This window comes from Lissotriton helveticus, chromosome 4_1 (genome assembly GCF_964261635.1).
Source record: "Lissotriton helveticus chromosome 4_1, aLisHel1.1, whole genome shotgun sequence".
Lineage (NCBI taxonomy): Eukaryota > Metazoa > Chordata > Amphibia > Caudata > Salamandridae > Lissotriton > Lissotriton helveticus.
In genome coordinates, this window is record NC_136063.1 from 528,530,951 (window position 1) to 528,556,209 (window position 25,259).

Here is a 25,259-nt window from a genome sequence, read left to right on the forward strand (position 1 = left end):
ACGGCTGTAATGCCAGAAACCGGTCCCCGGAAGCTTGTTTCCTTCCCAGTGAAAGAATTGGCTATTGTAGTCTGGTCTGCCCTGTTCCCATGATGCACTGGGCCAGGGACAGACTAATTTGCATACAGCCAGGTTCTGAAACTGGGATGGTGCAATGAGCTAAAAAACGGTGTTGGATCTAGCCCTGATCTCTTGACTGGGTGAGAGATTCTGCTTAATTCAGAAACTCTGTCCATCACCACCCCCTGTTGTTTAATTATTTTGTCCACCATAAGCGTGGAAGGGTATACTCAGACGTGAGTCCCTTGCTCATTGCACCATCAGGATTCAAGCAAGCCGGGCCGAAGACGGCTGTAATGCCAGAAACCGGTCCCCGGAAGCTTGTTTCCTTCCCAGTGAAAGAATTGGCTATTGTAGTCTGGTCTGCCCTGTTCCCATGATGCACTGGGCCAGGGACAGCCTAATTTGCATACAGCCAGGTTCTGAAACTGGGATGGTGCAATGAGCTAAAAAACGGTGTTGGATCTAGCCCTGATCTCTTGACTGGGTGAGAGATTCTGCTTAATTCAGAAACTCTGTCCATCACCACCCCCTGTTGTTTAATTATTTTGTCCACCATAAGCGTGGAAGGGTATACTCAGACGTGAGTCCCTTGCTCATTGCTACATCAGGATTCAATCAAGCCGGGCCGAAGACGGCTGTAATGCCAGAAACCGGTCCCCGGAAGCTTGTTTCCTTCCCAGTGAAAGAATTGGCTTTTGTAGTCTGGTCTGCCCTGTTCCCATGATGCACTGGGCCAGGGACAGACTAATTTGCATACAGCCAGGTTCTGAAACTGGGATGGTGCAATGAGCTAAAAAACGGTGTTGGATCTAGCCCTGATCTCTTGACTGGGTGAGAGATTCTGCTTAATTCAGAAACTCTGTCCATCACCACCCCCTGTTGTTTAATTATTTTGTCCACCATAAGCGTGGAAGGGTATACTCAGACGTGAGTCCTTTGCTCATTGCACCATCAGGATTCAAGCAAGCCGGGCCGAAGACGGCTGTAATGCCAGAAACCGGTCCCCGGAAGCTTGTTTCCTTCCCAGTGAAAGAATTGGCTATTGTAGTCTGGTCTGCCCTGTTCCCATGATGCACTGGGCCAGGGACAGACTAAATTGCATACAGCCAGGTTCTGAAACTGGGATGGTGCAATGAGCTAAAAAACGGTGTTGGATCTAGCCCTGATCTCTTGACTGGGTGAGAGATTCTGCTTAATTCAGAAACTGTCCATCACCACCCCCTGCAGGGGGCCCCCTCAGCACAGTAACCTGGCCTTAGAGCTCCTGACTGAGTCGGGAGAGGGCCCCTCCATGTACCTTGTGGGGAGGGGAGCCTCAAGTTTCATTACGCCACTGATTAAATTATATTCCATCAGACTGAAATTCTACAAAAGCATCATATCTATGCTGCGGTGACAATCGTGTTGCTCCGTCTGTTAGCATCCTAACACCGTACCATAAACTATGTGTTCAAATACTTCTGATACCATAGTGTTTCACCCTTATGTCAATGGAGGAGAGATGTAGTCATGGTGCGATTCACAAACTTGTTTCCGTGTTTCTAAAATTGTGTTATATCTACGCTGAGGTGGCAATCTTGTTGCTTCATCAATTAGCATCTTAAGACTGTACCATAAACTATGTGTTCATATGCTTCTGATATCATACTGTTTCAATGTTATGTTGGTGGGGGAGAGGTGTAGCCATGTTGTAGTCCACAAAGTTATTTCCGTGTTTTAAGATTGATTATTTTCATAGGAACTTTGAAACTATTCTTGAAAGTGTAAGATAGGAAAAGCCCATCAACTCTGTGGCAGTTTAGATGCTGTAGGCATAAAGAAGCCTGTAGCTGCTCTCTGTGCCCTCAATGAGATGCACCCCATCGGTGGTGATCCACTCATGTACCAAAGACCCATGATAGTGGGGTAATGTAAAATAAGGGGGTCCCTGCAGGATGTGATAAGGGTCTCTTAAGTCTCCTAAATCTTGCAGATTTTATTCGACCTTATGTTAAATGGGGGCCACCTAGAAGGGTTGGGGGCTCCAGGAAGGGCGTGAGGTTACCCTCCCCCCCGCCTCCGCCCCCCACTCTGCGGCAGGGACTGCAGGGGCATGTGCTACGCCTCTGACCAATGGGTTACAATAAAAGTCAAACACTATACCAAAATGAGTAAAAACACTCCATCTTGCCTCGTGGTCTCTCGATAGTCTTACCTGCTTTTTATGATGTTGTATCTGTTTTTCTGAGCTGGCTAAGTTCATCTCAGCAATTTTGAAGAGTGACTGCACTTCCAAAAGCTCTTCTCGAGTACTTCGGTGTTTTTCTTGTATCTGGCCAATGTCTTCCTCCAGTCTGAACAAACGAAGTTCACGGTCTTGTAGCTTTGGAAAGAGTCAGACCTGGTATTTAGCTGTGGTTGATTTACGTGTATGTTACCAGAACACTGAGTAAATGTTACGTTGAAGTTTAACTATTTAAAGTAATACTTTTAAAAGAGTATATAAATGCGTAATTTTTCAAGGCAAAATATGAAAAATAGGGAAACGTAGGCAAAGAGGAGATACAAAAATTCAGAAAAAGAAGGATAAAGACAAAGATAAATGAAAGAGGGAAAACGTCGTTTTAGTTCCCTCGTTAGAAAAAACGGGGGACGAAGAAAACAGCAAAAATAAATTGAAGGACATGGGGTGGGGAGAAAGAGTGAAAAAGAGTATAGGTGAGGGTTAGTCTGGTAAGAAAAAATAAGAAAATTAAAAAATGTAAAGGAAGAACGGGTGAAGAAAACAGGAGTTTGGCTGGCAATTAGATGTTATAAAAAAGAAACAAGTAAAAATAAAAAATAAAATAGAAAAGTAAAACATTCTAAGTCATCCAGTTTATAAAATGGCATTAATGAGGCATATTCTTTTTTTTTTGTATTCCAATTAAACGTTAATACCAAAATGCTTTGTTTAGTCAGTTACTTTCTCCCTCGTATCTTTTATTAATTGCAAAACGAGATTTACTGTATAAAGTAATGAGACCTTTCCTTTGTTAAGATGAATTATGAGACAACATCCATCATTTCAACTGAAATCACTCAAAAGGCCTCCTTTGCGCTGGGACGAGTTTCAATTCCAACAGATATCGGCCAAGTTTCAGACAGCTGTAAATTAAGCACACCTGACCATAAATTAAGCGCAAACCTCACGTTTATTCGTTTCTTCCTGTTTTGCTCGGAATAATGCGGGAAGAGATCACCAGAGTCAAACTAATTTGGCCGTTTGAACTGGCACCGGCCTTGCTTCACTCTAAAGCCATACATTAAAAATAATTGTGCATCAGGAGCGCATTATTTTATATAGCATGATGCATGCAAGAAAGGAAGTAACGAGGTTCCACTTTCAACATGAAGAAATTGCCGGGGAGCATAGGTAAACGCGTGTCCAATTATCAGATTGTAAAATTATTCCTCTGCACAGCATTCCTCGCGTGAAAACAGAAAGCTACAGAAAGTTCACGTTGCCTCGTGTGAGCTACTAGGGAGAGAGGAAACGAGAGCAGAGGAATGACTGCAGAGAGAAGGGTCGGGCCAAGAAACTCAAACACACTCTAAAGAGACCGACATCTCATCCAGTTCGGACTTCCCTTAAGCACATACATTTTAAAGGAATTGGGCAGTAAAATAAATCAGTAGGTGGTAGCTCCCAACATGAAATAACAGATGTAGCTGTATAGTGTACGATCACCCCAGGACGTTTCGTAGATAACACATAGTTATTGTTACCCAACTCAACTGCACTTATTGTATCGACCTCAGAAAGATGAAAGGCCGAGTTTACTGCTTGGATTCGAATCTGTGACTTTGGGGTTAAAAGCAGATGCCCGGAACGGGTGAACCAGCCCATTGAACGAACGACCATACCGCACCTTCTATGCAGTCAGTAAGCATAAACAGAGCAATGACAGCATGGGGACCATGGTTTTCCGGAGACTGTTGAAACAGAGATGAAGGTGTCATCTAAAACAGTCATGTTCGTATCTTGTTAAAGTCGAAAAACGAGAAAACCTCTGCTTATTCATTGCGAGAGAAACAAAGTGTGGGGAATGTTAGATGACCCGATAATTTATGCGAGAAAGACATTGGCAGATGGATTGTCCAGTAAGAGATCACAACTTGAGAGTAATATTGTGTACAAATAATGAAGTGAACAGAACACTTCCTGACACTTAGGTTTGAGGACGTGAGTTTGAGCGAGGGAACATAATTCAAGTTAGATGTTTGGGGATTTTATCTTGAAATGAATTTGCAAGAGAAAAAAATAGGATGTGTGGAAATGTGATCAAATAGGCAATTTTTTTTAGACTTGCGATGAATAGAATTTAACAGGGAGAATACTAAGTATGCACTACAGGTTGTGTGAAATGACAACAACCAAAATAAATATCATGGAGAGCAGTAACTGATTTGAGTATGTACTTAAAATTACATTTATGCTAGATATAGGCATGTCAGGGTTGGATAAGGAAACACAACTTGAGAAGAATCAATATAAATTGGTCCAGCCATACCAATGTATCATCTGACTAATGTCTAGGGGGAGGAGAATGTATAGAAAGGATGAGATGTCCACTGTTTAAAAGATAACACTGTTTGCTGTGGTTGTGTACAACAGGTCAAATACAATAATTATCATAGCTACCAGCACCACCCCTGCCACACCAATCAGTGAAACACGGAGGGTGGTGCCACTGGTTACTGCTGTCAGTGTCTCTGCCACATAGGGCATCGGGAACTACAGTGCAGGCAGCACTAAGATACACATTTTACAAGGCTGGAACAAATAAGCAAGTGTGCATCAGGCCTATTTGGACAGTATATGTTACTAATTGGGTTTCTGGTTGGCAGAGAAATGCATCCTGTCCAAACAGGAACCACAAGCCTAATCAGGGTAAGTCAGATGCACACCCTAAATTAACCTGTGCGCATTCTCTGGAAGCTTGGCACAGAGCAGTCAAGCTTAACTTAAAAGGCAATGTGTAAAGTATTTGTGCCACACTTCAAACAGTAAAGCCGTGAAAATACCACACAAAAGATACCACATCTGGTAAGGAAAATAGAGCGTAATTTATTGAACAAAACACTACCAAAAAGACGAAAATCCAATAAGTAGAACCAGAGTTATGAATATATAAGGAATATCTTGGAATATAGTGCTTAAAAGAATAAAATGCCAGCCAGGGCTATCTGGTCACGCAAGACCAGGTCATATCCAAAAGTTCAGCCCGACTGCGATGAAGCGTGGATTGGATACAGGAACCAACCTTGGCCCACTGAATACAGTACATTGGTTTGAGGTTATGTTGACATTGAGATGCGCGGAGCATTTGGAGGCTATGCATCAGCGTGGATTCTTAGGATGTAGACAATGCGTATGTTCCAAGCAGCGCAAGTCAGAGACGCGTCACCGTGGAACCCCTCTGATGTAGGCAATACATTGTTGTCGAGCCATGCAGCCAGCGATGTGATGTCCTCAATCCTGGTAGCAGTGGCAATGCATTGGCGTCGGGGGAGATGCACCAGTTCCGAGTTGCGCAACAACGGTGATGTATGGGTTTTTACAGTAGCAGCACTTTAAACCCACTTCCAAGGGCCCAGGACTGGATAGGCACAACTTGGCATGACAAGACTCTCAGATGGCAAAGTCTAGGTGCTGGTTATGGAGTGGATTGAAGCTTTCGATGTCACTGAGACTTCTAACAGGAAGCAAGCAGGCAAGGCATTTTTTCAACTCTGGGTTCAAGTGGTGTAGATCCAGTCCTCCTCACTCAGGCAGCAGGCAGGTTTGCACAGCAGCAAAACAGTTCTTCCAGAGCAGCAGTCCAGCAGAGTGGCAGTCCTTGTAGCAGCATAGCAGCCCTCGTCATGGCAGAGTATCCACAGGTTCCAAAAGTGTACTGAGTTGGTGGTGTCAGAGGTTCAATACTTATACCCAGTTGTGCCTTTGAAGTGGGGGAGTCTTCAAAGAGGGACTTTGAAGAGCACAGAGGTCCTCCCATTCCTGCCCTGGCACCAGACCCACTACCGGGGGTTAAGCAGTCCTTTGTGTGGGGACAGGACATAGCCCATTCAGGTGTAAGTGTGAAGCTGTGCGCAGCTTCTCCCCTCATTCTGTCTAGAATGACCCATCAGGATGTAAATGGCCCATCAGTCACACATAAGTCCCCTTTGTGTGCGGCTCTCTAGAGGGAATGCACAAAGCCCAGCTGTCACCTACCCCAGATGTGTATTGGAAACAGTTTGCAGGCACACAGGGTTTAAGAGCAGAAAAATGCCACATTTCTAAAAATGTGATTTTTAAAGTTGTAATCATAAATCCAAATTTGCCATTATAGAGGATGCATTATTAGAAGTCCATAGATACTAAACATAACAGATCTACTTCCTTTCAATAATTAATTATAACTTATTAGATATAATAAGAAATCCCCAATGTTAACCTATGAGAGGGTTAGGCCTCACAGCAGTGAAAAACGAATTTGTGTTTTTTTATCACTATCAGGACATGTAAAACTTAAAAGTACATGTCCCACATGTTACTTACGAAGTATCGTGCCCTTTGGGCTATGTAGGGTCTACCTTATGGGTGACTTATGTGTAATAAAAGGAGAGTTTAAGGCTTGGCAAGGGGTATTAAATGCCAAGTTGACATGGAAGTAAAACTGCACACACAGGCTCCGCAGTGGAAGGCCTGGAACATGTTTAAAGGGCTACTTAAGTGGGTGGCACAATCTGTGCTGTAGGCCCACTAGTAGCATTTAATTTGCAGGCCCTGGACACATTTGGTGCACTTTACTAGGGACTTATAAGCAAATTAAATATGCCATTTGTGGAGTATAGAATGGATTCATACCATCATCATCCTGCAAATCTTCAGGTGTAATTTCACAGAAGTCACTCTTTTCCCTATGTTCTTCAAGATTGATGTGGTACTTTTGTCTCCAACACTAAATCATCATCAAGTACACTTTCAAATGTGTACCTCTGACATCCACATTTCCATCTAACAGAAGAACAGCTCTGTGAACTGATGAGTGAGTCGGAGTTCCTTTTTTAATGTTTTGTATTGTTTTATTGCATTTGGCCTAACATATTTAATCAGATGGCAATATGCAAACAAATGTTACCTTAACACCTGACTCTTCGAATGATCCTACACCCATAAGAACTAGCAGCATTCCCCCCCCCCAGTGCCTTGAGACCCTCACAGGTGAATAGGTGAGTATCTGTGCTATACAAGCCCCTGATTGATTGAATGTATAGGCTATGTACAATGCAATGATTATATTATTTCATAATACACATTTTCGTATATTTTTCAGCACAATCAGCATTGTTGAATGCTGCATTCCCCATAGGCAAATCAAATACAGTCAATTGGGTTACCCATCATCGTGTACTCCGACATCTGTAAAGTCTCTCAATGTCCTAGGCCCTTGCTTAATCTATATTCAGTCTGTACTCAAGCTAATCTCCCACATTCTCTCTATATCCCAGCAAGCAGTCTCTCCAGGTATCCTTTGGTTCTGGGTGCCAGGTAGAATTTTACAAATGTGTTGGTCAGGTTGTGACAAGATGCCAAGCCAGGCTTTCAGCCATCAATCCTGGGTGGGGAGCCATGCCACCAGCACAAAGCCACTCTACATTTCATTAACAGTAGAGCTATAGCTACAAATATCCTCCAGAGTTTCTGAATATCTGCCACCTATCCCATAATGGACACTATAGAAGCTAATGGTGAGAGCTAAGTCTGTCACCTTCATCAACACATCATTTGCTTGTTGCAATTGTATCATTCGGCACAGCCAGACTAGATTCAGGTAATCTACTCCACTGTGGCCAAACCTCCTGCATGAGTCCTTTAGCAATTCAGTCATTTTACAAAGCTTTGCAGGTTTTTGATATAATTTATGCAAAAATCTAAACTGTATTACCTTGTACCCTTTTAAAAGGTAGTGGATCTGAGGTTTTTGATAACAGATCACTGGATGAAGTGGAGCAAATATGGGAGTTTTACTATTGAGGGTGGGTGGAACTCTATCTTCCTCTCGCGAAAGCCTGACCCTGCCTATCAATGCACAAGACTTTGGGATACTCCTAGCCTACAGACCAAGTCTGAACCCAGTTGGCTTTAATTTTGAAAACTCTAGAGAACCGTGTTATTCTGATCAGCTTTCTATAACACATCCGTCTTGTTAAGTTGAGAGACTCTAAATTGCCTCATCTAGGGTCAGATCTCATATTCAGGAGAACTTTAACCACCTGACCTCACCCTGCTTTTTATTCCCTTTTTCCTACTAGTGGGGTGTGTTGGCAATGTTTCTGTGTTGCACCCTACGCCACTTATTAATAAATAAGAAATATATTGAGTTATGAAGATGGATCAGGATAGAAGAAGAGATTAGCATCGATTATTTCAAAGAGAATTATAAGCAGATGAATTGGGATGATAGATGGATGAGGATAGTGCATAATGCTTGATGGATGGATGGATAATGGATAAAATGGATGGATACATGGATGGATCACTATTTTATTATTTTATTTAATGCAACTTTATATAGCGCAAACTTTACCCGAAGGTGTCAGAGCGTTTTACATAAGAACCAGTTGCAAAACATAAGGACTAAGGAAATGAAGTGAATTGAAGTGATTCCTTTAGATAACTAAACTGAGCGAACTCTTTTTGGGCAATGGCCTATGAAAACTCTAGTAAACAAGAAGTGAGGAGCAAAAGACTTTGAAACTGCCATGAAAAAGGCAGGTTTTTTTTTTAGCTCAAGTTCCTTGCATGTGATAACCAGAGGTTTGCTCCATAACCTGGACCGTTTTATTTTTTTTCTGCCAGCAAAGCGAAAGGTAGATTATGTCAGCTAGTTAGTTCCCACAGAATGCAATTGACGCCATAAAACTTTTTTAGGGAAATTTTGAAGGATACGGGCTCTGGGCAGACTCAAATGAACACTAATGGACAAATAAAAAGAGTTTCGATTAATTTCTATATTTAACAGTCAGTAAATGGTACAATAGCCCTCATCTCACTTTTTAAAACGACATATCATGACATATGTGTTTGTAAAGTGCAAGATCACCCAAGGATATCTTGGCATTGAATATCAGATGACACTCATTTTATCGACCTCAGAAATATTTGAACCTGTGACCCTGAAATCAATCACAGGCCCCTACAGTGTACGCATTAGTCCACTAAGCCACCAGACCTGGCTAAGCCAACATACCCGACTGCACCGACACTATATTTTCGGCACCATTGAAAATACCTGATTACTTTTTTTTAAGTTACAAATCCTGAAGTGGTGAGGTGAAGAAGATAACATGCTTTACAAACATCACCTGCAGGTATTTTTAGGTGCCTGTTCTCATAAGAACGTGTGTGTGTGATAGCAATACTCACAGAGGGTTGTGGGTCAGGGTACTGCTCATTATTGCTTGGCTTCATGTCACTTTCATTTGCTTGCTCCTAAGTTGTTGTTTTTTCTTCCTCTATTTCTGTTTGTCACTCCCCTGGAGCATAACTATTTACCTTCATTTTGATTGGATGACTAATATACTTCCATGTATGACAGAAGGGACATATTTTTTTAATTCTTTTTTAGCTCTCTTTGTGAGTGCTTCCCTTTCAGTGTGATCTCTCTTTCGTTCTGCTTGTTCCCCTTTACATCAATGCTCCTTCCTCCCTCCACCATTAGTACGTTGCCCCCCAGAGCGCTTTTGCTTTATTTTTCATTTTGCTTTTTTAAAAAGTAACCTTTTGTTCAAAGGGCAACCCTGACCCACATTACCACTGCTTCCTTTTACCCACCTCCACTTGCCTGTTGCTCCCCCACATGTTCCTGCTCCGTTATTTCTGTTTCATGTATCTTGGGGTCATATTAGCAAGAACCTCGTTAAAATTATCGCTGTTTTAGCAGCAGGAAACTGCCGCTAAAACTGCAAAAATGGGCTTGTTAATATGCGTTATTGACTTCCATTCAAAGCCCCAGTTAGATGTTAGATGCATATTAGCAAGCCCATTATCACCGTTTTAGCAGCAGTTTCCTGCCGCTAAAACAGCGATAATTTTAATGAGGTTCTTGCTAATATGCCCCTAGGTTTTTAAAAGCTATACTTTTTTCAAAGGTCTCAGCAACTGCAGACTGATGCCAGGCCACTCACTTATTTTTTGTTAATTTATTTTTTTGTTATGTAATTAACTGCTCAAAAATTTCCAGAGACTATCTTCAAGTGGTAAATTAAACTCAAAAGCAAACTGCTGGTGTGTCACCACACTTGCACATGTCACAACATTTACGCATGCTTTGTTAGATCACAAAGCCTCCACAAGCCCTTGAGGCCAACTTAGAATGCTATGTGCTTGAGACAACCCATTGTTGTGACACAATAGTGGGTATCTTTTAATAGTGTTTCACAAGCAAAAACAAAAGGGTGTGCATGCACTGGTGGCTATTTTGATTTTTTCTAAAAGAAAAATGTTAACAATGTTTTACTAATACTTATTGCCAAAGCCAATAACTTGTCACTCATATTAGAAAGACGAGTACTATTGGCTTTGCTAATTTCTGCTGCATACATCTTGTCTTATTCAGTTATTTTTCAAGAAGGTAGCTGTCGACAAAATCAAACTGATTAGGAGAGGAGTTCAGTTTTAGCTAATTTTTTAATATCATTAACATACATTATGTTTTGGAATTTGAATCCTATGATTAGCGGAGTTCGATACACGATGTGGTATAATTGGAGGTCAAAATGTTGTTTCAACAAGGCCAACTCAGACTTTCCTCCTTCTGAAGTTGATAACATTTATGTCATTAAATTACGTAGGAATAAAACCCAGTTTTTTGCTTGGCATAGAAATGGCCCTATTGCTTACCTGTACCTTTCATTATTTCTAGTCCAGCTCTTCCTCGTGAGAGTTCTTACTCAACAAGGGTAAGTCTCACCCTGGACACAGGTAGCTAGTTTGCTGGTCCATCATAAGAAAAGGGATATATTTTTGCTCTGCCCATATAGCTATCTAAAGGTGTGCCACAAATACCATGTAATGAAATATAGCAAGCAAGAAAGAACGACTATCATAGGGTTGAGGAGGAGGGTTATAGGACTGAGGAAGACATGGACTAGGATGATAAATATTACCAGCAAGTATTCAGAAAAGTACTTGTATGTATATCTTCCTTGCTCATTGTATGCCATCCTTGTCCCAATCTTTAGTTTATGAGAATGCAACAAGCCTTCATGCCGTCAAAAAATGGAAAGCCCATTGAAATAAGAGCAAGTGTCCCTGAAGGAACAAAAGGACAAATCCAAAACAAATGCCAAGAAAACAGATCCCAAAACACCCTGTATCCATCAACCCCCCAAAGGTAAAGTAGAAGCCACCAGAGAGGATACTCAATCCTCACCCAAAAACACTATTCTGACATCAAGAGCCAAGCAAGGGAACCCAAAACCCAGTGGAATAATGCAGCAACCTCGATCACAGACTGTATCTAGGTGCTTCACTAACACAAAGCCAGCCGACTAATTAAAAATAGCCATATCTTCAAGAGTTTTTTAAACTTGGCAAAGTCTGAAAAAAAGCAAATATAATACGGCAGCTTGTTCCAGGCAGAAGGGGAAAGTTAGGAAAAGGATCTGCCACCAAATCGAGAGGTACGGATATGGGGCACATTAAGCAAAGCTTTGTCCTAGTTTCTAAGATATCAAATGGGTCAGTAATGGCTTAACTTCTTCTATAGGTAGGTGGGACCTTTACCCCTCAAAGACTTGTGGGTGAGACAACATAACTTAAAGACAAAATGCTTCCTAACTGGTAGCCAGTGTAAGCCTCTCAATGTGAGAGCTGAAGAAAGGTTGCAAACCAAATGTACAGTGATGTTCTGCACCACCTGTAATTTGGACAACAGTGCTTGATTGGCTGATACTAGCAGGGTGTTACCATAGTCCAGACGACTCTTGATTAGAGCTTGGACTAGAGTTTTCTGGTAGAATATGGAAGCCAAGGAAACACTTTCCTTGTTATACACATAGTAGCAGAGCTGCAAACAGATGTAAAGTGATCTTTCACAACTAGGGACTGATCAAGCCTGATACCGAGATTTTTCACTGTCTGCCTCACAGAGGAGGCTACACCAAGTTCCAGGGGCCACCAGTCTGCTGTTTAGAGCTGCTGAGCTTTTACAAATTGAGTCTCTTGGTTCAGTTGCAGACAGTTGTTCATCATCCAGGCAGCGATCTTTCTCATACAGTCTACGAATTGATGTTTTACCCTATCAACCAGACCCTCCAGGATTTCGCGATTTGCAAAAAAAACGCAAAATCGGCAGTTTTGTAAAAATGCCGCGATTTTTACAAAACTGCCGCGAAATTTCGAAAATGTGATTTTTTTTGATTTTTTTTTAGGAAGGACTGTGAAAACAAACATTTTCTAACTTAGAGGCAGACATTATGAGAAACAACAGTGAGCATGCACGATGTACAGAGAGATGGGCTGCAGCAGACGCCCAACGCAAGGGCTGCTGGGAGATGTAGTGCAAGTGTGAAGTGGCAGGTGGTAAGGTAATGGGAGGAGTACAGACCTCGGTTAAAAGATCTGGGAAAGAGGAAGTCTACGGAAAAAAATTGAGTAAGGCAAAGCTTGGGTTGTGCTCTCACTTTACCATCACATGCCGCTGTGTGTGGGGGGAAAGTTTAGCAAACACTCACCAAATACATGCCACGTGGGTTGGTTTACAGTGGACTGTAGGTATGTGAGGTGAGGCGGGAGTCAGGTCTGTGGAGTGTGAGTGGGTCTAAGTAGGTGGGAGGCAGAAGGAAGGTCTGTGAGGAGGCGTGGTTTGAAGGGGGGAGGCATGCGGCCAGGTGAGCAGGATGATTTAATTCAGGGGAGGATAATTCCAGGTGCATGCGCTTAGAGGACACAGATGGCGCTTTGTCACAGGGACCCTATGTTTCCACTCTGAGTTTTTGGACTGGACACTTGCACTATGGAAGGCGCATAGGAAATAAATGTTAACATAAAGCGTAAGCAGAGAGTGGTTGTAAATAAAGAATGAAGTAAAAAGCAGACTTACAATAATCTCTCTTCCCCCCCCATTCTATTTATGATATGCGAGGCCCTGTTTACGTCTAAAAGAAACTTGTTTTTATGGCTCTTGCATGAAACAAACAAAACCTGGCACTGCATTTGTCTGACATAGATTCTCACACATTCCCACATTAAAAATAAATTAAAGTAAAACGGTCCTTAAAACCATCAGTGTCGGATTGATTTCAGGTCATCACGGCAAGACTGCAGTAAAGAGCTGGCTCTATCAGGGGCCCCTGGAAGGCTTGGGCCCGGGGCCAGAGCTCACATCCCCATGCATTCAAACGACTCTGCACAGCGTCCTCCAGACACACAGATCCCTCCAGACACACAGATCCCTCCAGACACACAGAGCCCTCCAGACACACAGAGCCCTCCAGACACACAGAGCCCTCCAGACACACAGAGCCCTCAAGATACACAGAGCCCTCCAGACACACAGAGCCCTCCAGACACAGAGAGCCCTCAAGATACACAGAGCCCTCCAGACACAGAGCCCTCCAGACAGACAGATCCCTCCAGACAGACAGATCCCTCCAGACACACAGAGCCCTCAAGATACACCGAGCCCTCAAGATACACCGAGCCCTCCAGACACACAGAGCCCTCCAGACACACAGAGCCCTCCAGACACACAGATCCCTCCAGACACACAGAGCCCCCAGACACACAGAGCCTTCCAGACACATAGAGCCCTCTAGACACACAGAGCCCTCCAGACACACAGAACCCTCCAGACACACAGATCCCTCCACACAGAGCCCTCCAGACACATAGAGCCCTCTAGACACACATAGCCCTCCAGACACACAGAGACCTCAGGACACGCAGAGACCTCAAAATACACAGAGCCCTCCAGATACGCAGAGCCCTCCGGACATGCAGAGACCTCAAGACACGCAGAGACCTAAAGACACGCAGAGACCTCAGACACACAGAGCCCTCCAAACACAGAGAGCCCTCCAGATACACAGAGCCCTCCAGACACACAGAGCCCTCAAGACACACAGAGACCTCAGGACACACAGAGCCCTCCAAACACACAGAGCCCTCCAGATACACAGAGCCCTCCAGACACACAGAGCCCTCCAGACACACAGAGACCTCAGGACACACAGAGCCCTCCAGACGTACAGAGACCTCAGGACACGCAGAGACCTCAAAATACACAGAGCCCTCCAGATACGCAGAGCACTCAAGATACACAGAGGGTTCCAGACACACAGAGCCCCCCAGACACACAGAGCCCCCAGACACACAGAGCCCTCTAGACACACAGAGCCCTCTAGACACACAGAGCCCTCTAGACACACAGAGCCCTCAAGATACACAGAGCCCTCAAGATACACAGAGCACTCAAGATACACAGAGCGTTCCAGACACACAGAGCCCTCCAGACACACAGAGCCCTCCAGACACACAGAGCCCTCCAGACACACAGAGCCCTCTAGACACACAGAGCCCTCTAGACACACAGAGCCCTCTAGACACACAGAGCCCTCTAGACATACAGAGCCCTCAAGATACACAGAGCCCTCAAGATACACAGAGCACTCAAGATACACAGAGCGTTCCAGACACACAGAGCCCTCCAGACACACAGAGCCCTCCAGACACACAGAGCCCTCCAGACACACAGAGCCCTCTAGACACACAGAGCCCTCAAGATACAGAGCCCTCAAGATACACAGAGCACTCAAGATACACAGAGCGTTCCAGACACACAGAGCCCCCCAGACACACAGAGCCCCCAGACACACAGAGCCCTCTAGACACACAGAGCCCTCTAGACACACAGAGCCCTCTAGACACACAGAGCCCTCAAGATACACAGAGCCCTCAAGATACACAGAGCACTCAAGATACACAGAGCGTTCCAGACACACAGAGCCCTCCAGACACACAGAGCCCTCCAGACACACAGAGCCCTCCAGACACACAGAGCCCTCTAGACACACAGAGCCCTCTAGACATACAGAGCCCTCAAGATACACAGAGCCCTCAAGATACACAGAGCACTCAAGATACACAGAGCGTTCCAGACACACAGAGCCCTCCAGACACACAGAGCCCTCCAGACACACAGAGCCCTCCAGACACACAGAGCCCTCTAGACACACAGAGCCCTCAAGATACAGAGCCCTCAAGATACACAGAGCACTCAAGATACACAGAGCGTTCCAGACACACAGAGACCTCCAGACACACAGAGACCTAAGGACACGCAGAGCCCTCCAGACGTACAGAGACCCCAGGACACGCAGAGACCTCAAAATACACAGAGCCCTCCGGACATGCAGAGACCTCAAGACACGCAGAGACCTAAAGACACGCAGAGACCTCCATACACACAGAGCCCTCCAGACACACAGAGCCCTCTAGACACACAGAGCCCTCCAGACACACAGAGCCCTCTAGACACACAGAGCCCTCTAGACACACAGAGCCCTCTAGACACACAGAGCCCTCAAGATACACAGAGCCCTCAAGATACGCAGAGCCCTCAAGATACACAGAGCACTCAAGATACACAGAGCGTTCCAGACACACAGAGCCCTCCAGACACACAGAGCCCTCCAGACACACAGAGCCCTCCAGACACACAGAGCCCTGTAGACACACAGAGCCCTCTAGACATACAGAGCCCTCAAGATACACAGAGCCCTCAAGATACACAGAGCACTCAAGATACACAGAGCGTTCCAGACACACAGAGCCCTCCAGACACACAGAGCCCTCCAGACACACAGAGCCCTCCAGACACACAGAGCCCTCTAGACACACAGAGCCCTCAAGATACAGAGCACTCAAGATACACAGAGCACTCAAGATACACAGAGCGTTCCAGACACACAGAGCCCCCCAGACACACAGAGCCCCCAGACACACAGAGCCCTCTAGACACACAGAGCCCTCAAGATACACAGAGCCCTCAAGATACACAGAGCACTCAAGATACACAGAGCGTTCCAGACACACAGAGCCCTCCAGACACACAGAGCCCTCCAGACACACAGAGCCCTCCAGACACACAGAGCCCTCTGGACACACAGAGCCCTCTAGACATACAGAGCCCTCAAGATACACAGAGCCCTCAAGATACACAGAGCACTCAAGATACACAGAGCGTTCCAGACACACAGAGCCCTCCAGACACACAGAGCCCTCCAGACACACAGAGCCCTCCAGACACACAGAGCCCTCTAGACACACAGAGCCCTCAAGATACAGAGCCCTCAAGATACACAGAGCACTCAAGATACACAGAGCGTTCCAGACACACAGAGACCTCCAGACACACAGAGACCTAAGGACACGCAGAGCCCTCCAGACGTACAGAGACCCCAGGACACGCAGAGACCTCAAAATACACAGAGCCCTCCGGACATGCAGAGACCTCAAAACACACAGAGACCTAAAGACACGCAGAGACCTCCAGACACACAGAGCCCTCCAGACACACAGAGCCCTCTAGACACACAGAGCCCTCCAGACACACAGAGCCCTCCAGACACACAGAGCCCTCCAGACACACAGAGCCCTCCAAACACACAGAGACCTCAGGACACGTATAGCCCTCCAGACGTACAGAGACCTCAGGACACGCAGGGACCTCAACATACACAGAGCCCTCCAGATACGCAGAGCACTCAAGATACACAGAGCGTTCCAGACACACAGAGCCCTCCAGACACACAGAGCCCTCTAGACACACAGAGCCCTCTAGACACCCAGAGCCCTCAAGATACACAGAGCCCTCAAGATACACAGAGCACTCAAGATACACAGAGCACTCAAGATACATAGAGCACTCAAGATACACAGAGCGCTCAAGATACACAGAGCCCTCAAGATACACAGAGCACTCAAGATACACAGAGAGTTCCAGACACACAGAGCCCTCCAGATACACAGAGCGTTCCAGACACACAGAGCCCTCCAGACACACAGAGCCCTCCAGACACACAGAGCCCTCCAGACACACAGAGCCCTTCAGACACACTGACACCTCAAGATACACAGAGCCCTCCAGACACACAAAGCCATCTAGACACACAGAGCCCTCAAGATACACAGAGCCCTCAAGATACACAGAGCACTCAAGATACACAGAGCGTTCCAGACACACAGAGACCTCCAGACACACAGAGACCTCCAGACACACAGAGCCCTCCAGACACACAGAGCCCTTCAGACACACTGACACCTCAAGATACACAGAGCCCTCCAGACACCAAAGCCATCTAGACACACAGAGCCCTCCAGACACACAGATCTATCCCAGACACAGAGCCACTCCCAGACACAGAGCCCACTCCGGAGTCACTGACGTTCCCTACAAACTTTCCCAGCATTGGGTGAGGAGTTACTGAGGGGGGTATTGGGTAAGCTATTACTTAGAGATGTAAAAGGTAAGGTTTTACTTAGGGGGTGATGTTACTGAAATAGGTATTGGGTGATATGTTGCTGGCAAGATGTTACTGAGGGAGGTATTTGGTAGATGTAACTCAAATAGGTATTGGGTAACATGTTACTGAGATGGGTATTAGATAAGATATTAATGAGAATTCCTTACATTAGTTACTCCCATTACAACACTCCTCTTGCCTGCATCCGTATGGAATCTTGATGAGCTAATGGTTACGTCTCCGCCTTCAAGGTGGAACTGTAACTGGCTTTTGAAACATATGGGAGGATCTGATCACCCACATAATTCAAGGTGATGTATTTAATCTTATACAACTAGAGGTCCATGAAACTCTAGACACAATTCATCAAATAGCAGATGGTTTCACTCCACACCTTTTTCTACCATATGGGATTACTCATGTCCGAACAATGAGTAAGCAGGAGGTTACCTCTCCATGCAGACTGTCTCACTTATTTGGATTAGCCACTACGATCCTGCACCTTAGGGTGCCAGAGGAAGAGATTTCCTGCCTCACAGATCCGGAAGGTAGGGGTGCCCCGGCAGCGGTGCCCCAGCAGGGGTGGCCCGGCAGCAGTGCCCCAGCAGGGGTGGCCCGGCAGCGGTGCCGCAGCAGGGGTGGCCCGGCAGCGGTCCCCCGGCAGGGGTGGCCCGGCAACGGTGCCCCGGCAGGGGTGGCCCGGCAACGGTGCCCCGGCAGGGGTGGCCCGGCAACGGTGCCCCGGCAGGGGTGCATTCATGGGCGCTAGTCCATCCCAGGGAGAACTACAGCTCCCGCCCACGAGGTTAGAACTGCAGCTGTGCTTCCGTAGAGTGCAGACACTTTAAACATGCCTATTGCAAAGTGGAATACTTCTAAAACAGTTTCCATTGATTTCAGGCTGAAAATTAATCATTATGAGTAAAATAAAGTGCCGCAAAAATGCCGCTAAATTTCCATATTTGTGCCTCTAAATTTCCATATTTGTGCCGCTAAATTTGCCAATCCATGCCGCAATATCCTGGGGGGTCTGATCAACATCCTGTCCACACAAGATGACTAACTGAGTGTCATCAGCGTATGATATTACAACGAAACCACAGGTCTTGATAATCTGAGCAAGGGGGTATGTAGATGTTGAATAATGTGGGGCTCAAGATGATCCCTTTCGTATTCCCTTGTTGATAGACATAGTTTGTAACTTAAAAGGGCCTAATGAGATAGTCTGAGTTTGATTGTCCAGGAAGTCCACAAGTCATAGTTTGGCTTTACAATATATGCCTATTTTGCACAGACTGCAATTCAGTATTGTTTTATGGACAGTGTCAAAAGCTGCTGAGAAATCCAGCAGCACCAGCATGGCAGGAGTACAAGCATCGAGAGACAGTCTTATAGTACCAGAAACCACCACCAGCGTGGATTCAGTGCTATGAAAAGCTCTGAATCCGGATTGAGGCGAATAACAGACCTCATGATCTTCCAAATATGCCATAAGCTGTTGTTGTAAAGTCATACTGTGCCCTGGGCACCCCCCAACTTTTTGCTGACTGGTACTGGTGGTAACTGACTCTGATTGACCCTGGGCTCTGCCTAACCAGGCCCAGTGCCAGTGCTATGATGAAAACAACAAGAATACATTGAAAACACCTACATAGACTAGGGTACACTAAGGGTTGGGGTAACCCTGTGATTGGCATGACCTACCCCATAGGGCCCTAGTACATAATAGGGCAGGGGGATTGAAACTACCTATCAGTCCCTAGTGTATAATAGGGCACAGCAGTTTAGAGGCCAGCAGCCATTTCCGTACTTGCATGTGTTGGCCGCTGAAGCCTGAGGTCAGTATAGAAAGTGGCTCTAGGCTACAGTACTGCTTTTGAAAAGTAAATTGTGCCCAAACCCGGCTTTTATGTTTGGGGCACTCAAAAATGGTTACCCTACAATGTTTGGGCATATTAGGTACCCGCAGGGTCTCCCCTTGGTGTCCCAGGGGTGAGGGATCAGGTATTTATATGGTGGAGCATTATAAAATTAGTTTTTTATGCCCTGGGTTGTCATGTATTCCTATAGGTTCTGAATCGATCCCCCTATTCCTGACCCTATTCTGGTTAAACTAACTATCAAGTTAACTAACAGTCAGCCCATGAGGCAAGAAAAGCCCCCATGATGCAGATACCGTTATCTGACGCAGTCACACTACGGCACAGGAACGTGTTATCTGATTAGGTCATAACGCTTGAGATCTAATTAGACAAGCGACATTCCTCCAGCCCCTGATAAGGCATACGACGTTCTCATAACAAATCAAACCTATGACAACCTGGAAAATCCGTGCGGCCATTGTTTTGATTTCACAGAGAACTTCAGTAAAAGAATGTGCTAACGAGCAAGTCGTATGACATCTTTATTGACGCATCTATGTCCATCCTTACGTCAATCCCGGCACCTTTAAGGTATAAATATTGCCGATCTTGCCCTATGCAAACACACGCGTGGTGACGAGACGGAGCAGCCATACTTGCCGAAGCCCAGAAGCAGAGCAGACCCCGCTGGCAGCAGCCCCGCCTTCCTGACGCGCTGCTATCTCCTATCGAGAGACCCAGCACCGGCGCTTTCGGGCAGCCCTCGCAGGCAGCCTGGAATATCGAGACCAGAGAAAGAGATACCATTCCTCATTCATCCTAACTTCCAGGTACAGAACTGAATAACCCCTCACAGAGAATTCTTTAGTTATTCACTTGGCAAAAACAAACTTAACTTAAACTGTAACTTTCTATTCCCGCCCACGCATTAGACTTAGGTCAGGTACACGGGGTAGGCGTATTTAGAAACACCAGTTGAGTACGTTTAGTCAAATGTATATGTGTATGTAAATATATTTTAATCATTTTAAAACATCATATGGCTCAGAAACCATATCAATGTTTTTACAGTATTATTTTATACTATTGCTTTTAATGTATGCACTTTACTTAACTATAAGTATTGCAATAATATCGATCCATTTCTCTTGTACGAGAAAAGAGACTGATCAATAAATAACACCTTTTTATTGAACACGCCCGTCTCTTCCTTTTCTCTACAATCTGATGAGACTAAGAATGCACGTACTGACTGAGTAAAATAATTGCCTTGTGCTCACACGACTCTAGAGATACACTCTTGATTAGGGGAGAGCAAAGTTGTCATGTTCTATGGTTGTCAGAAACTAAATCCCTTCTTGTCTAATCAGGGGAGTTAATTCTTTCCTGAACATTCGAGAAAGTTTCTAGCGAACTCTGAGCTACGCTGGCAAACCCAAAACTTAAGTCTAGTATCGACAGTAGTAGACCTAGTTAACGTCTGGCCTAGGCCTTTACTGCTGTAGGTATTATTCCAATGCGCAGAGCCTATTGGGAAGATAGAAACTACACTACATGGCGCCCAACGCGTTTGGAAAGGGCGATAAAACTAACGTAAGACATTTAGAGTAACTCAGTCGTGCTTTCTCACTCAGACCCCTTTTCCCAAATACTCCAAAGACATCTGGAGTGGGTGAAAGGTAATATCCTCCAAAACCTCGCAGGAGGGAACTCCTATGTAAGGTTCTTGGTATAAGTCAACGTTGAAGGATACACTGTTCCAAAATATTGTGCATCTAATCTTTGTTCCATAAGAAACCTGATCTGCAAACAAACAAAATAACCATCCTGACAGTAAAATGTCAGAAAGTGATGAAGAAAGAGAGGCAGTTAGATTAGCAGCTGAAATAGCAGCAGCAGATACTGCACTAAAGGATGCAGACGCGGATATAATACTCATTCCGGTCAGCAAAAGGAAATCTATAACCTTAAAACTTATAGAAAATGGACTGACACCTAGAGGTGGCACAGTCATATTCGTAATTGAGGCACACGAATATCGGCAGACAGAGGTATACTATACATGGATACATTTTCCAGCAGCAAATGCTGTAACAAAGTACTTCCACTATTACAAAATAGAGGTTCCACCCGACATTTACACTCCTTTCGAGGAGGTGGAAGTACCACTCAAATTCCAAGAGCATTTGCTCTTATTTGATGGCGCCCTAATACATAATAATCACATCACCAGGCTCGGTCCTTTAGGTAGACCAGGAGCAACGTGGCCGGTCTTAGCCGGATACACACCACACCCAGACATCGAAGGAATGTCTACTGGAGAGCTGTTAATACAGCTAAAACAATTACTAAAAATTCATAGACAATTAGTCCAGTATGTAATGCGGACTTCAACAATTCAGCCAGCGATTAAACTTCCACAGCTGACCCCTCACCAGGGGAACACAAATAAAATCACACCACAGAACATCCAATCCTGCCTAGGTAAAGTTCCGGCTAAACGGGAACAAATACCATTCTGGTTGGCACAGAAAATCACCCAAATAGAGGCGGTGTTTCCTGACACCACCCCGCTAGAAAAACACAGGATTCTGACTATATGTCTCCCAATGAGAATCGCACCACACATAGAGGACTGTGATACTTGGGGTACAGTCTTTGCTTCAATCTACACAAAAACGCATGGTGTTCCATCCATTTCGGTAATACCAGATGTGCTAAAACAAATTCAAGATGAATACGGTCCAGAACCAGCTTTAACTCTTGGTATGAAATTACTGAAAGACTTCAAGCAGGTCTCGGCTATATTATTAGCCAATATAAAAGGTGAAGCAGCAAACGTGGCGATCCGCCAGAGGTTAAAAGAGACAGATATAGCAGACCAACCAGCTGAAATTGCCAGAATCATAGAAAAATCTTATGAAGAACTAGGTAGAGATAGTTTAGGTGGAATACCAGTAAAACCGCAACTGACTGAAAGTCCAGAAAAAATATTTTTTAATAATAATTCACCAAAAAAGAACTTGGATGGAAACAAACAATCCAATCCAAAAGAAAAGAAATTCCAGTCCCGAGGAAGGTCTCCTAGGCGAAGGGAGAAATCTCCGAACCAGAGACACAGGTCACCCCAGAGTGACCCCTCTGGGAAAAGATATAACCTTAGAAATAGGGATAATATTAAAAAACCTGATAGATATCAAGACATTGATACACGTCCCTCTCAATCTTTTCAGACTTCCTCGCAGAAATCGGAAAGAAGAGGACGATCAGAACAAAGAGAAGAGCACGCCAAGTCCAAAGACAAGGAACCTGCTCAACAAAAAAAGAAATTACAATTTCCAAAAAAGAAGGTAGCCAGTATCAAGGTAGTTAACAATGCCGAGAATACTGAGGACACAACTGAAAAATGGAGAGTGGGCTCAGACAATGCTAGACAGCGCAGCAGAAGTGAGCATAGCTCGCAAAGTCCTTATGAATCATCTGGAGACAGTGGACACGAATGAATATCTTCAAGTGGAAACTGCAGACACCAGAGTTAGCAAACCCCACAAGATATACGAGATAACATTACGTATAGAGGGAGATAAGACTAGGAAAATAAGGGGACTATTTTGGGATAACCTTTCCAAGGGTTATGACATCCTTCTAGCTGAAAAAGACTGGCCACCAGAGTTTGTCAGGGAGTGCCCTCATGGCGAAGAAGTAATTATGCCTGCCTTCTCGAATCAAATCCCGATTCATAAAAAATACACACTTGCTAGAAAGTGGGCAGTGGCCTTAGCACCTGCTTTATATAAAAATCATGTAGGATGGGATGAGGATTCTCCTCCTCACAAAATCCAGTTAAAATCACAACCTACTGCACAAAGGCAGTACCCAATTAAGCAAGAAGCTAAAAAACAGGTAAATGAAATACTAGATCAGCTAGAATACCAGGGGGTGATTGAAACTTGCACCTCACAAATGAACAATCCTTTGTTTCCGGTCTCCAAACCAGACAATTCATATCGTCTAGTTTTGGATTACCGACACCTTAACACATGTTGCAAAACCTTTGCAGTGCAAAACTCACACAGTGCTGCACTAATGAATAACATAGTGCGCAAAAAATACAAAACAACCTTGGACATCTCCAATGGATTCTTTTGTCAAAACATAGCACCAGAGAGCAGATATTTAACTGCATTCTCAGTAAATGGCACTCAAAAGCAATTCTGTCGGTTAGCCCAGGGGTACAAGAACAGCCCGGGGGTATTCTCAGCGAGAGTAACAGAATTACTACATCTATATGATGATGAAGCATTATCTTATGTCGATGACATTTACTTAACAGATGATGACTTGGATACTCACTTGAAAAGAGTGAACACCATAATACTTGGGTTCGCAGCAGAGGGTTACAAATTCAACTTTAAAAAGTCCAGAATTGCCCATCTGACAGTCCTGTTCTTAGGATATGAGTTATCAAGTGAAGGTAAAAGCCTGGCAGACAATTTCCTAGAGAAATGTGCCGTAATTCAAGCTCCTAAAACACTAAAAAACCTACAGTCAATTCTAGGCTTCCTAAATTTCAGAAGAACATACATTGCAAATTACGCAGAAAGGGTCAAACCCCTTTATGATCTAATTAAACCAGACTTTAAAAGATCCAATTGGACTCAAACACACACAGAAATTTTGAGATCCTTACAAACAGACATGCTAATTAAAACAAAATTAGAAACACGTGATAACACACGCAATCTTGTGATTCGAGTCATCCCAGGGAGATGCGGATTCACATACCTGACCTCCAATGAGGGAGAAAAGGTACCAATTGCATTCAAATCACACTTGTATACAGAAGCTGAACAGAAATTCAGTAATACAGAAAAAATCATTTGTGCAGTTCAAACCGCAATAGCTAGAGAAAAAGGCATAGCTGACGGTAGACATATCACAGTCAGAACAGCAGAATCAGCCTTTGAGGCACTAACAACACCGTGTAATTTACCAACAACAACATTGAATCCGGAATGGATACAATGGGTGAATTCAATCACAACGGACAAAGTATACTACTACTTTGATCCAGAACTAGAAGAATTAAAAAATCTAAAATATGAAAAGACGTATCCTCTACCAATCGACATTCTGCCTCTACGACATTACGCCTGTGTAATCTATACAGACGGACATGCTCAACCCTCCGTTTGGGGAGAACATGCATACAACCCCACATGTGAGATTACAAAAGAAGTGTGGCGCGGAGGTAAACTAAGACCTCTATTAACAAAAACACACTCAGTTGAAACTAATTCAGAACTACAAACTGAAATAATAGCATTAAAAATGGCGCTAGATAATGCGGATCGCGAATTCCCGACACTTATAGTGTCAGATTCATATTACTGCGTCAAAGCATATAACAAGGATTTGCAGACATGGATTCAGAACGGTTACAAAGATGACACAGATGCACCAATAAAGCAGAAATTGCTCTGGGAACAAATAGCTCTTTTACAAAAAGAACTACCAAAGACTCACGTGACACACTCACTGAGTCATCAGCGTGATGGCGTTCACGTTGTAGGGAATTCATTGGCTGAAACAGCCGCAGCGGCAGCCACTATACCGGCTCCCGTAGATCGAAAAAAGCGTACATTAAAATACATTGACGGTGAAACAATGCTGGCGGTGAAAACGTCATCAAAAGGCGACTGCTCAGCGTTACCGATCAACTATCCACTCAATTATACATACATAATCGATGCAAACTCCGTCCCTTTTGCTCGAATCCCTGGAGTGGGGGATAGA

General features: G+C 44.5%; 1 protein-coding gene across 1 annotated transcript in view; it reads right to left on the reverse strand.

Annotated features, from left to right (window-relative positions):
• LOC144828023 (uncharacterized) overlaps positions 1-25,259 on the reverse strand; it is a 1,462,897-nt gene that overhangs the window by 252,289 nt on the left and 1,185,349 nt on the right. Inside the window, exon 25 of the mRNA XM_078686162.1 lies at positions 2,258-2,425. Within this exon, the coding sequence (XP_078542288.1) occupies positions 2,258-2,425 (168 nt within the window). The remainder of the gene's footprint in view (positions 1-2,257; positions 2,426-25,259) is intronic.